This window comes from Pezoporus wallicus, unplaced genomic scaffold (genome assembly GCF_028554395.1).
Source record: "Pezoporus wallicus isolate ANWC-B61680 ecotype Strahan unplaced genomic scaffold, APGP_CSIRO_Pwel_v1 contig_7011, whole genome shotgun sequence".
In the NCBI taxonomy this organism is placed as follows: domain Eukaryota; kingdom Metazoa; phylum Chordata; class Aves; order Psittaciformes; family Psittacidae; genus Pezoporus; species Pezoporus wallicus.
The window spans coordinates 2,188,467-2,202,697 of NW_026638234.1; the positions used below are offsets into that span (position 1 = coordinate 2,188,467).

The window sequence follows — 14,231 nt, forward strand, 5'->3', positions numbered from 1 at the left end:
CTCCCCAGAGCACCTCTCTTTCAGGAGCTGAACGGGCATCTTGGGAATTCAGGCTTCTGAATGAACTTCTGATGGGCAGAGAGAAATACTGCTCCTTCAGTTCTGAATAGGGGCAAGAGTGGGCTGAATTCTCTCACACAGAGCTCTTCCAGGAAAAAGTGCAGTCAGAAATCCCATGTTCATAACCCAGACATCTTGCCTGAAATATTGGTAGTACAATCAGTTAGATGTTTTCCTTTATATTTGCATAAGCAATAAGTCTCATAAATGAGTAGGCAGGGCTTCAATCACAGCAGCATTTTAGTGTCTAACTTCCATTGGTTTCAGTGATAATAAAATGCCCAAATCTGAACTGAACTTAAATGACACTAACTCCTGGCCAAATGCCCTTTCTGAGGTAACAGCATCAGTAGTTCCCAAAGAGATCTTGGGCATGTAAAGGCCAGGCACTGTTTTTGATAAAGCAGAAAATATATTTTCATTTGAATCGCAGCAATTCTTACTTTTTAAGATGCTCCTACTGCATTTCCTTGTGAAGCTGCTTATGACTGGCCTGTCCTTACAAACAATCCCCCTGGTTATTCAGGCTAGCCTGGTATCGGAGCTTTCAGTAGGTACTCTCCTATGGTAACAGCATTGTAAAACATGTTACAAAGATGTTGTTTCCCAGACTGGGTCATAGAGAAGCATCTAGAGAGTTTAAGTTGTGGTTGAGAGCCAGAATGTGCCTCTGCTAAGTTGTGCCTGAAATTTTTGAGTTCCTCTTTCCAGTTGAGCGAGCAGGCTTTCCAACTGGACGTGGGGTTTTGCTGTTCTAAGCCTACACACAAAGTCCCTGGAAAGCGGGCAGGGCAGAATATGTCCCGAGGGGACGGTCACGGAGCTCCCCAAGGGGAGGGCCAGCGTCGTGCCGGGAGGAGAGCACAGCACGCTAGAGGTCCCAACTCCCTGCCTGTGCCGAGCCTGGCCACCTCCCCGTGAACACCAGCTCCCTCTGCCTGGATACATCCCAGCTCCCCTTCTAGAGCTAGCAGGGAGGCTGTCAGTCACCTCTAAGCATTGCCAGGCGAGCCTTTTGTGTAGGACAGCACACCCGACGGCAAGGGAGCAGAGGTTATAGAGAGGTAGGGATCCTGCTGCGATGGCATTAACGATAGGGGCAGACCTTGGACTGCTCTCCAGGTAGTCAGGGGAACGGCATGGGTTGCCAGCCAGCGAAAATATAAACGAACAGCAGCGAGTGGGAGAGCCGGCACTGCCGCCTGCCTCGCAGGCTGACCCTGCTCCCAGCCACAGCCGAGCATCCTTGCCTCAGCAAGCTCGGCCAAGCGGGAAGCCGGGCGGTGACAAACCCATCCACTGGCATCCGGAGAAAGAGTAAGTCACTTTGTTTCAGCTCTAAAAAGAGGGGTAAATGACAGAGGAACGTTTAATAACTTGTATTATTAGGAATAAGGCCATTTCTCTTCCAGCACAATCATTTCCTTGCCAGTAATTCTGTCCCAGCAGGTTTTGCATTTGTTTTTTTTTTCACATTTGTTGTTTTGTAATCACGGTGAAGTAACAGATTCTGCAAAGTTTGTCTTTCATATGTTGCAACTGTTTATGCGCTGTATCTGTGTGCCTTAGGTAATAATTAATAGCTCTATGAATAATAACCATGAAGAACAGGGGAATGATTTTGTTCCATTTTGCTAATACTTCTTCAGGCACATCTTTAAAGGTGACAGGAGTGTTGGCAGGAGTTATTCCAGCTGACAGGAGTTGAGTCATTTTATTCAGTTAAAACTGCAGAAGAGCACTGGAATAGGAGGACTGGGTAAAGAGAAGCTAGGACCTGTGCTTAATTATGGCATTTAATTTACCTGTTGTTTAGACTTGTGTTTTATTCTGCCATTTCGTTTATAAAGAAAGCCAGTGATACAGTAAGGACAAAACAAAGGAAATAAACCATCTCTATATAGCTCTCGAGTTGCAATAGCAGTGACAACATCCACTACGCGAGTGAGTGAACATGAGCTGAGATACCAGGAAGTCCTACTCCAGAGTCTCAGTCTCCAGATGCTTAGTGACCATTAACATTTCATGACAGCTTTCTATCATGTACCTTAACCCACACACTTTTTTTTTTCTTAATTTAGGATTTGAACAATAGAAAATGAAGTGTTAAAATATGCATTTTATACCATTCTCATTCATGAAGTAAGCATTACGGTTTGGGCTTGGCAAATCTTTAATTTAGTCTAATGCTTAACTTGAACTTTTGTCCAGGTCAGGTTAGAAAGAGAAATAGTAACAAAAAGTTGCAGTCCAGCTTTCTTTCCTAAAGTTCACTCAGTGTAAATACCCTTGCTCCAGGGAGTAGCAGGTTTGACATGAAAATATTAGAATTTTAAAAAGTGGATTTAAAATTAATCTTAGTTCCTCGTGTGTTCAAGTGCTCAGCTTGTGCTGCCAAGGGTAACTCCAGTTTTCAGGCAGTGCTGACCACCCATCCTTGGGACACCTGATTTCCCAGAAGGTGTCCCTTTCTAAGGACAGATGAACAAACAGGGATTTGATTGTGCATACCTTAAAATTGCAAGCCTTACTTGTAATGTGATGTGCTAGTGCATTCATGAGCATACAGATTCACACTTTATACATGTATATGCACTTCTTCTTTTTTTAGTACTCAGACTCTAAATCACAGGAAGCACAATCCCCATAAAACTGTAGCTTACATACATTCAGTGCATTCAGAGTCAGCACTGGTACTGAAGTAAATTGTATTTGCTAAGGCTTCTGTTTTACAAAAAGAAATAAAATGAGCCTAATGGAAAGCAAAAGGCTACATCATTCAATAAGCAAACAAGGAATTTGTTGAAAAGTACTAATCTATCATTTAGAGTAGAAGTAAAATCTTTTTACTATGTATATATAACTGTGTACCCCAGGGTTTCTCTTTAACACAAAGCCAGGACATGATTATGTATTCCTGACACCTTTTGATACAGGACTGTCTCATAAAGATTCAGGACAAGAGTTCAAGCCACCAGTGGCCCCATTATTTGAAAGCTGCAGAAGGCACCGCAGAGAAATATCAGTCAACAGACTGGAATAGCTGCCTGGTTAAACAGTAGCAGGAAGAAACTGTTTTTTCTATAGTGCCTTCCCTCTGAGACTCTTAAAGCACTTCATAACCACTGAATAGAAACCTGGGTCTTGTAGTCATAGGTTGTGCTAGCAGGCAGGATGGAGGCACGGTGCCATAATGGCACTGCTACAAATAAAATTCTGATATTTCATTTCATTAGATCAGATTTATACCACTGGTTTCAACCCAGGTACACAGATGTAATGACAAATGCTGTCTATAGTGCTTGAGTGGGTAAGGCATGTTTGATCTGCTGCTGCTTTGTAAAGCTGAGCACAAGAGTGCTCTCCTCTCAAACTGGTAAAGCTTTATACTGCTTTCTTTTCACTTGTCACTTACGTAAATGCTTGTCCTGGTGCAATTTGAAGGTGAATACCCAGAGCAGTGTGGGTCAGCCTTCCCGGACAGCATGTACTGTGCACATCTCCACGCTGGAATAGCTCCAGGCCTGTTCCAGCAAAGCAAATCCTGACACTCATCCTGGTCCCCTGCTCTTTATTAGGAAAAGTGCAGACTGCACACATGAAGCAGGGTGTGAAAATGAAGGCTGTACACATGCATCCTTTCTCCTCTCTCAAGATTTGGAATAATCAGGCTGTGACCTGCCAAGGCCGTGCTTCATCCAGCATTAGAAGGGAGGTTTAACCACTCCCGGTTCTTTGGGAGAACAGGACTTTGCCCTTTTCCTTGCATTTTCTCCTATTAATCTGCCTCCCTGCAGTTACAACCTTCCCCACTGTAACATTTGCCTCTGGTATGGACAGAAGCTTTGCATGGGACAGACAGGCTTTACCATTCTGCAGAGAAGTTTTTAGATGAACTCTCTGTCCCTGAGGCTGTGCTCACCTCAATACCAAAATATCCACACGGGAACATTTTCGAGGTTCGGTGTGTTTTTAAAGCTCAACACAACAGAACTGCCTATTTTGTCTTGCATTTTTATCACTTCTGTGAAAGAATTTGTTCTGCTACACTTGACAGCATCATGACTACAGCACTGGCTGCTCAGCCTAATGACAGCAGGCCAGGCTTTTGCTGCACAAGCAAATGAAAATACAATTTTCAAGTTATTGACAACAAGAAGGGATCACGCTGCAGCCTGGAAGTCTGTAGAACATCAGTTTTTATCACCAAGTTATTTTCCTGTATTTGTGGAGTAACTAAATAAATATGGTAATTGTTTAAACAGAGATTGAAAACAAAATACTTCTCTCTCTGCCATCAGCCCACTTAACTCCTAAAACTCCCAAAACTCCCACAGAGGAAAAAGGTCAAATCCAGCATTTTGTTTCCCTCAAGGCCTGAGCCTCCCCAGGGCTTTCTGGTCAGCGCTTCTGCAGGGAAGACTCAGGCTGTGAAGGAACTGACTGCATTTTACATAACTCTTTCTTTACATTTTCCTGTAATCTTGTATTTTAACACCTGTTTAGTTCAGTAGGTGTTAAAAGCTATCCTCACCCTTTCTCATGTGCATACCTGTTTGCATACCAGAGACGTTATTTCAGTTTACTCTTTCAAATGCTGAAGAAAGTACCCTTTAAAACCTCCAGTTAGTTACAATGAGAACACAGCACAGATACTCACCAGTAGCCCTGTGCAGTCTTCAAAAGCCCCTTCTTCAACAGACATTTTACAGGTTAGACCAACATTAAACATCACCAAAAGAGTACACAGATGAAGGTATGCCTGGAGCACGCTTTGCTCCTTAGAGTAACAGGAGCTTGTCTGCACTCCTCCCCCTGCCTTCTTTTTGAGGTTCCAGAGTGGCAGGTGAGTAACTGTACCTATGTCCTTGCTGACACCTTCACTCTGAAATGCAATCTACTTTTTTTTACACATCCCTCCCATACCTGCATAGAAAGAGGAAAAGAAAGAGGCAGTCTTCATAGTTCTAAATGCTTTTGCTGTTGCCCAGCCTTTCATGCTATTTTGATCTAAATTGGGTGGTTTTGGTATTCATTCTGTGTACATTACTCAAGCTGCACAAGATTATATGGATTTAAGCTCCTCTTTGCTTAATACAGCACTTTCACATAGGCACATGTTAACACAAGTGATCAATGACGGGTTTTAATTAGGTTTTTTTCTGAATAAAGAATGGAAGAAAGCACCCTGTGAAGAAATTAATTATATAGGCTTTGGACTTCCATTGAATAGGATTAACTTTCCTTGAGACAGTAGCATTCTCACACAACAGCCAAAGGCTTTTTATTGCTTTTTTGCAATTTTCTTAATACACAGATCTGTAATTAGGAAAAAAAAAAAATAAAATTAGTGGAATGATCAAAGCAAATTCAGAAACCTGAAATGGCACTATTACTGAATAATCTTTGAAAATCTCCTTTAGCTATTGAAACTTGTGAAGAAAAAAGGAGCATGGCTGGAATCATGTGCTAGAAAACTTTGGGTATAAAATATAATAAAACAGGGGTTTCAGTGTTGGAAAGAGGATACACGTCTAAAAACATGCATGGCTGAAGCAATCAAACTGGAAAAATTTTCTGCTGGTTCCTATGTCTAGTGTGATTTCCACATGAAAAGTCCCCCATTCAGGAAAGAAATGAACAAATAGTTTGCCAGATTTAGATCACTCAAAACTGTTTCAGAAGCAGGCTATTCCTACTGGAAGCAAGCAAAATTTACCCAAAATCATTGGGATTACTGTTTGCTGCTAGGCAGGGAATGCAGCTTCTCTTCTCCCCTCCCTATTGCAGAGATCCCAGCTCCAAAGCAGTGGCTGCCTTACCCCTCCCCAAGCCAACATTGCAGACTGGAAGGACTCCCAAGGCAGCTGCTGTGATCCAGCTTCTCTCCAGTTTTGCAGGGAAGGAACAACTCATTACTGAACAACAAATATTGGACTAGATATAAAACACACAAATCACAAGCCAAAGCAGAAGCAGAATGGGTGGCTCTCCTAGAGAAATGCTGTTCCTCTCTTTTACTTTCTGTCAAGACATGCTTGTAAAGTCATCAAAAAAAGTGCCACAGAACCTCAGTTCACTTTTTCTGTATGTTCTGCCCTATTAAAGAGCTTCCTGACTTGTTAAGAAAGGCTTCCTACTCCTTCCTCCTCCTCCATTCTTCCATCCCATCTCTGGCCTGCACTTGTCTCTCCTCCACCCAGCCCCTTATCACCATCTTTCCCCCCCCCTATAGCTGCCTCCTTTGCCCACAGCTACCTCCCTATTCCACCATCAAGGCTGCTGCTGCTGTTTCTTCCTCACCCACCTGCATCTGCTGGGTCTGTCCTCTGGGGTTTAGGTACCGCGTCCAGGTACTCCTAGAAATGCTTTACTACAGACTTACTTAGGTGTTAGAGAGCTGGTAAGCTTTCGTGCTTAGAGCTGACCATTATTCCCTGTTCTCCAACTATTCAGCTAAACAGAGCTGGTTATAACAAAAAGTCCTCCAATTTGGGGTGATTCAAGAGCTTCCCCTCAATGTCAACAAAGACTTTTCTAAAGGAATCTACAAGGAAAACTGTTCTGAGGTGTTTTAATGCTCTAACTGGAATCTAGTCACTGAGGAAACAGTGTCAGTTGTTTGGAGGAAAACTGCGTCAACTATCAGTACTTCCCATGTAGTGGTGGTACTTTACCACTGCTCAGTGAAGCTGAGTGACTGCTTACCCAGGCATAAGAAAAAGCTGGCATAAGAAAAGACCTCTGGGGCAATACTAGTTTTACTTGCCTCTTGTTTTTTTCCCACTTCTAATTCTAATTAACCCAAGCTGGTATTACTTCTGCTGGCAGTCATCTTGCAGCCTGGCAGATTCTTTTACTCGAAAGTTTAAACAAAGCTTTCAGCAATAGCACAAGACTCCTACAGTGCATACCACATTTAGGCTACAGAGACATTCTGTGTTTTAATCAAAATGTACTTACAAGTCAGTTTACTGCAACTGGTTAATGAACAAGTTCTACAATTTCTGGTATCATTCAAAAAGATACAACTTGGAACCATCAAGCTAGCGCAGTTAAGTTTTATCTATGCTTTAGCTCATTTCTTCCTTGCAGGCAGCTCCCTCCACCTCCAAAATTAAAGCCAACCTTTTTCCAAGCCTTAACCAGTGCAGACAGCAAAGTAATTTGATTAAGAGACACATAATGAACGTTTTTCTGTAGATAATTAGCAACTTAAGTAAAGGTGCATTGCAGGTGACTTTGACACTTCACGGAGAAACAACCTGCAACATATATTTCATTGCTTGCATATCACTCACCAAAGCCACCCAGAAACGAAATACTAAGAACTGAGTTTATAGGAATGTTTCTGCATTGCAGGGAGCAGAAGAGGATAGCAAGTATTTCTGGAGATAACATTTCCTGGAATGCCAGTATTTAGAGTTTTGTTTGGATTTTACAGATGGAACCCTAATGCTATCAGCTAAACTTGAAAAGGAATTTTATTTGGCTGGCTGCAAGATAATGGAGAACTAAAGGTTCTCTACTCTTCAGGCACTGAAAGAAAGCAAAGGAATCAGGAGTCAAAACTAATGAGGAAGCATCAAAATATTTTATTCTAATGTTTTTATGACTATTAATTTTTCACGTTATGTGGAAAAAGCAGTATCACCCCTTTTGATGCATGTGCGAGTTTGAAATGCGGAAGTGTTGGGTCTTCAATTAAAATTTCTTTCCTTTAGTTCAGACTCATATTGTTAACATTATCTAGGAATTCTTCTTGCAAATATTACCTCCACACCAGATAAACCCAAATAATATCACTGAGTTGTGTAAGAGTGGTGATATTACGAGTTTCTGATTTATCAAAACTGTTAGCCACGGTTAATGACTGAGAAAATAAGCATGGTGTGGAGGTTTAGTAGTAGGATTTTCATGGTGATGCATGATTAGATGCTTAGATACTGGAGGCCAAATTAATCTAGAATTAATGATACCAGAAGAGCTACAGCTTGGATGTGTCTGATCTTTGAAGTTAAACATTAGCTAAGAGTTGGACTGGTATTTCTGGTATGTTCCACTACATGGATTAAATATTTAAGCATTAAAATGTCTGTTTCCTTCATTTAAGAAAAAAACATACCAAATTCAGGGAGTACATACAGAATTAAATCATGTTTGAGTCAGTTTGTTTACATTTACATTACATGGGTCTTGCATAAGAACAATCATAATCTGCCAGACCAAATAGCCATCTGTTGAGCAGCCACCTCCATGTGCAGGAGAGATTTTCAATAGGACAAGAACAAGTGATACGTACTGCTCTAGCTTTCTTTGCCTCCAACTATTTTGAGCACAGGGTCATCTGTATGTAGGTGTAGTGCCTATGTACATGATAATCACAGTGGACTTCTCACTGAGCTTAACCAGTCCTGCCTCGAGTTGGTGAAAACCTTCTGCACCCCCAACATCTTTTGCTAAGGATCTGCAAGTCAGGTGTGACCCTACTGGTTTTATTTGAGATGTCTTGCTCTTGTTCTTGGGAAAAGCAGTGAAAAACTGATCTTTCCACATCATCTCCGTGTTATTTGTGCTTCAATAGAACACCACTACATCCTGCCTCAACCACCTCTTGTCCCACTTAAAGCTCTAACTTATGTAGTCCCACCTTACTTACAGGCATGCCCTTCAATATCTCATCACTCTTGTTGCTCTTCTCTGAACTCCAGTCCTGTGGTATCTTTTCTGAAATGGTGGGATCTGAACTGCAAACAACAGGCAAGTGTCAGCAAACAAGTGATTTATGCAGTAGTTCAACAGCACCATCTTTTTTTCTCCCATCATTTTCCTATTACCTCTTGATAACTTGGTTACTTTTTGAAGCTGTTAAGCAGTGAGATGATGTTTTGCTGTAACTGCCTATCACAAGCTAAAGATCTCATTCCTGGAAAGGATTCAGTGGCAATGTCTGGCCCAGAGTCTACCATTGCTTATGTGCAGATTTTTCTCGCATGTGCATGTAACTTTCCCTTTTCTTCCTTATTCCAAGGATGGCAAGGCTCTGGTCATTTACAAACCATCACAGTTTATACAGATACACTCACAGGAGACTTCAAAGAAAAAAGGTAGACTAGAGGACTATACCCTATCTAAGTAAGAAATGTGGAAAGTAGGATACAAACTATTCTGTCATGATGCAGTTTTGTGGGGTTTTTTAAATTTAGTATTAGTCAAAAGACACTCTCACTTGAATTTTCATCAGGAACTGAGCTTAAAACATTAAGATCTAAATCACATACCTGGTAAACTACCATGCATACAATAGTGCTAATGACCAAGAGAACTTCAGTGTGCTCCTAAAGACACTCTCCTTTAAGTGTCTCTTAAATGACCATGAAGTTTATAGCAGAAGATTCCATTGTGTAATGACGGGAGATTGAATAACAGACAAAACCAATTTCTGTTTTTATTCTAAATGCTATTATTGTCCTGTTTGTCTGGTATGTTTCTCCAAAACTGCAGGTGTATTGCCATGTTTTCTGAGGTGAGGAGATACGCATTCTGGACATGGATCAATTTTTTCACATGCTAAGGACCAAATTCTGCTTACTGCATGCCCTTACTGCTATCTTCACTAGGACTTGCCAACTTTGGTAGGAATTTGACAATAACGTCTCTTGGTGCTTCAAAACAGTTACAGTCAAATCAGACAAACTTTCCAACATGTTACACTTTATATAGTTTAACCACCCTTTCTTTCTTTCTTTCCCTTTGCCTAGCATATCCCACACTCAGTTTAAAGGGAAGGTTAGCACAGCCCTTACTTAGCAATTCAGGTGTAAAACAAAAAACACTTGTCTTTAGTCCCCCTCAGACTGCCTCATTTGGTGAAGTGGAGAACAGGATTATTTGCCACCTCTATCTGCTGTTGGGAAGCAGACAAAGAGAAAGCAGAAAGGAGAAATGAGGAAGAGGAGTCCTGCTCTTACATTCACATGGGGCAGGCTTAGGAGGTGCCTGGATAGAGAAGAGGGTGTCCAAGCTGCCCTATAAGCATATGAAACTATTTAGAGCAAAAGAAGAGTGAAGGAAGAATCCCAAACATGAGTCACAATTAATTTTTCTGAATCAGTGTATCTATGCTTCCCCTCTAATGCAGGGCAACCTGCAAAACTGCAATATGGTTCTGAACAGATGAGATAGTGAGTGAGTGTGAAAAGCAAAGTGATATTAACCGTGGAGTGGTCTTCAGTATAATAAAGACATTGTTTTTCTTCAGTAGGTAAAGCCAAGTGGTATAAATCACTGAGTAAGAGAAGACACTTGGCAACCTGGCACCAGTACTAATGAAGCCAATAGCCTTCTCTGCTCTCTCCTTTTGGCTGGCTCTCCTTTTGGCTGGCTTCCTTGGCATACGCATCACAGGCAGTTTTGTGAGAAGTCAGAAGAACCATACGCTAATTTTCACCAAGGAAAACACAATTCGCAACTGCAGCTGCTCAGTGGATATCCATGACTGCGACTACTGCCTGGCAAACTTGATGTGCAATTGCAAAACAGTGCTGCCTTCTACCATGGAAAAAACTACCTACAAGAGCCACCTCACCATTTGGTTCACAGACACCTCTGTGCTGGAGATGCTTCTCAACTTCACAAGGGTGCGGGATTTGAAGCTGTCTTTCTGTGGCACCACTCCTCTCCCAACAGAATACTTGGCCATTTGGGGACTTCGAAAGCTGCGGGTAAAAAAGGTCAAGGGACTGTTTCCAGAGCAGAGTGTAACCATCTACAGCAGCAGCAACAATGAAAAAGAAAACTCACTCGCAATGCACAACAAGGACAGGCAAATGCTTGCACATATTTCTTTTCTGGATACCTCTCTTTTCAATGGATATTCTTTGCTGAAGTCATACAGTGTGGAAAACGTCTCTAGTATCATGGAGCACTTTCCCAGCCTGCTGTACTCTGATGTTTCCTCAACCTCAGATAACAAGAGCTATGTTGTAACATTCATTTACTGAGTTATTTGACATATTCAGTAGTCAGAGGCATGTTAGACTGCTAAGAGACTGACAAGACTTCTTTAAGTCTGTCTCGTTTGGCCAGGAGGAGCTGTTAGGCGATGAACAGTTCTGACTGTGATAGCACTCTACAAGACAGACAGACTCAGACTGATTTAGTAAATGCCTTCTTAAAGAACAAAGAAAATGTGAAATGACTGTTTTAGAAAGCATCGATACAAATTCTTTCTATATATTGTACGCTAAGAATTGATATCTACAGACAAGTTTTGTTCTAAGGTTGCACCTCAGACAGAAAAAGACATAACCATGTTATCTCCAGTTGTAAAGGAACCTGAGCCTCCCAGAGAGTCACTGCGGTTAGCTGGCAGCTCAGGAGGTCTCCAGCGCAACTGCCTGCCCCAAGGAGAGCCACCTCTGGGATCAGGCTTCTCAGGGGGTTCTGCAGTCAGGTCCCAAAACCCAAGGATGGAGCCTGCACAACCTCATTGGGCAACCTGCTCCACTGCCTGCCTGTCCTCTTGGGGAAACTTTTTTCCATGGATGGACCCCAGCCTCCTCTTCTTCAGGCTGAGCAAGCCCAGATCCCTCACACTGTTCTCAATGTCACATGCACCAGCCACGGACTGACCATCTTGATGCCTCTCCACTGGACTGCTTCGGTTGATCCATATCTTTCTTGCACTGGGAGGGGCAGAACTGCCTGCAGTACTCTGTATGGAGTCTAGTAAGTGCTGGGACAAGGAAAATAATCCCTTCCTTCCACCTACTGGCCATGCCCCTGTCGATACAGCCCACTGCTGGCAGGTTCAATGTGTGTGAGGTGGTTACAGGTTACTCAAACTAGGAGTGCAGAGGTGTCCTTACCCTCTGGTACGTGGTCAGAGCTGGGAAGCCTCTACTGAGGCTGTGTGACACAGCCTCTTGTGAAAGCAGGGACAGGCTATGCAGACACCCTCCAACCTCAGCACCCAGTAAAGGCATGTTTAGAGGATGACCAGGAAGCCATGTTCTTTGCCAAGCCATGGCAAAGAAAGCATGGCAAAGCACTGGGCAGGAGGCCACCTGACAGGTGAGACGCCATGCTCACAAAGGTGTTCCCAGGGAAATGCCTGTCCCTTGCACATGAAGTGTGCTGACACCTGCAATTTCCCCAAATGCCAGGAGCTTGACTTCACCTTCTTTGATAATGGCAAGCTCCGTCAATGTTCTTCTCTACAAGAAAGCAGAAAAATCCCATCCAATAACTTGTCTGATAAGGGAGGCAAGGCTTCTGGCAGACATGTAGCAAACAATTTTTAGATGCATTGAGGGAAACATATGCTGGGACTATTGATGTAGCACACAGTCTGCTCCTCTGCTCCTTGCCCATTTCTGCAGCATTTGCATTCTGTGAGGTACAAATAAGACCAGGAACCATTCGTATAGTACAATACAGGCCTTGGAATACTAAGTCCTAACAGTCTGTCATTGCCAGCAAAGAATTGCATGAAACTGGGATAAAATATGTGTACTGAAGGGAATGGCTATCAAGATTTTGAGGAACCAATGAGGTTGCTTCAACAACTTTAAAGAGGGACTTCTTTTGTAACTGCAATCAATGTCACAGCAGTTTTGCCAGGAAGCAAAACTTAATCTTCCAGAATACTTAAATACATGCACACCTTCCATGACTGTGAGTTCTCCCACTCAACTCAACCATGTGGTAACTACTGAATTAATGGAGTTTATTTGCAACTGCAAATTAACAGATTTAAGCACATGAGTGTTTGAAGGCTGAGGATTGAACTCGGTTTAACTCAACCAGACAACTATAAAATCAGCTGTTGTAAAGCCCTTATTTCCTTTGTCAGCACCTGGGCAACAAATTGCAAGCCTTCTTCCCACATCATAAATATTTCTGGTGATACCTCTCACAACTGTGTCATGACAGGAGCAGGAGCTGGGCTGACAGAGATTGGTGACAGTGGGGTGGTGGTGTTCTGGGCACGTTACATGCCTGGAATGTAATACAGACACAGGCAAACCATTCTTAATGTCTCCCCCAGGCATCCCATGCTCCAAGTGCCTCCAAGAACACTAACCTTGCCTTCACAAACTGGCTAGTCACTAATCGTGCACAGAATACTATTGTAAATAAAAACCAGAGCTGGCACACACAAGTTTACTGATTTCTGAATATTGTCAATGCTCTCATCAAACCTAAATGAGCTTCAGCGAATTCACTGAGGCTCTGCTGCCCTCTAGTAAACAATGTGCCGAATAGCACAGTACTTTCACACTGCTCTGACAGCAGTCTGGCTGCTGCTACTGTGCAAAATTCACACCTGCACTAGTAAACGAGAATGTTGGGAAGAAACCTTATGATTAATAATTCCATGGGCTTTTAAACACTGCAAACTACAGTTTTTTAGCTTTGCCACTGTAGTGTTGTGAGTAAAACTGACGCAGAAGACCTTTTACTCCTGTGTCCAATTAAGCACTGCAGAGATTTTGCTGCAATCAGGAAAAAATCCTCCTCTCAATTACATGTGCAGCAGAAAACCACAGCACCAATGCTGCAGTGATCTTTTCAACTCCCCTGTTCGTATAAAATGTATCTTAGACTCACAGAATTGTAGAATGGTTTGGGGTGGAACGACGCTTAAAGATCATCTTGTTCCAAACCCCCTGCCATGGTCAGGGACACCTTCCACTAGACCAGGTTGCCCCAAGCTCCGTATAACCTGACCTTGAACGCTGCCAGGCTGCCACATCTTCTCTGGGCAACCTGTTCCACAATTGTTGTGAATGTTACTAGCTCTGTTGGCACAGGTTTCTTTTACCTGCCTGTGAACTACATACAGTGGTACATTAAGCATCACTCTGCAGAAACAATTACGTGATTTTGTGAATCTGTTTTAAATCCCAGTGTAAGATACTCACACTTAACACTGTAGAGCATTTGATTATATATTTATAGCAGTTAATATTTATATACACAAAGGTTTCATTCTCCATGTATGGAAGTTCAACCTGTACGTATTTCTCAGCCTTTAACAATTACTGGATATGCCAATCAATGGAAACTGAGGGGGAGGGGGGTTGTATCAGACAAAAAAAATTGGAGATAGCAGTTGTAAATTTAGTTTTCCTTCCTACCAGTAATTCTGGTGTGACTTTGGGGAG

General features: G+C 42.4%; 1 protein-coding gene across 1 annotated transcript; it reads left to right on the forward strand.

Moving 5' to 3' along the window:
* The first annotated feature begins 337 nt into the window (after nt 1-337).
* Nucleotides 338-11,192, forward strand: CUNH21orf62 (chromosome unknown C21orf62 homolog). The gene is made up of 3 exons (XM_057410046.1): nt 338-397; nt 1,187-1,377; nt 10,472-11,192. Exons 1-3 carry the CDS (start codon nt 338-340, stop codon nt 11,061-11,063), a joined length of 843 nt encoding a protein of 280 aa, XP_057266029.1. The 3' UTR covers nt 11,064-11,192.
* Nucleotides 11,193-14,231: the final 3,039 nt, after the last annotated feature.

Coding starts and splice junctions, on each gene's coding strand:
- CUNH21orf62 (XM_057410046.1), top strand. CDS start 338: ATGCCCAAATCTGAACTGAACTTAAATGACACTAACTCCTGGCCAAAT. Junction 398..1,186: donor GGCCAAATGCCCTTTCTGAG/GTAACAGCATCA, acceptor CTCTCCAGGTAG/TCAGGGGAACGGCATGGGTT. Junction 1,378..10,471: donor CACTGGCATCCGGAGAAAGA/GTAAGTCACTTT, acceptor CATCACAGGCAG/TTTTGTGAGAAGTCAGAAGA.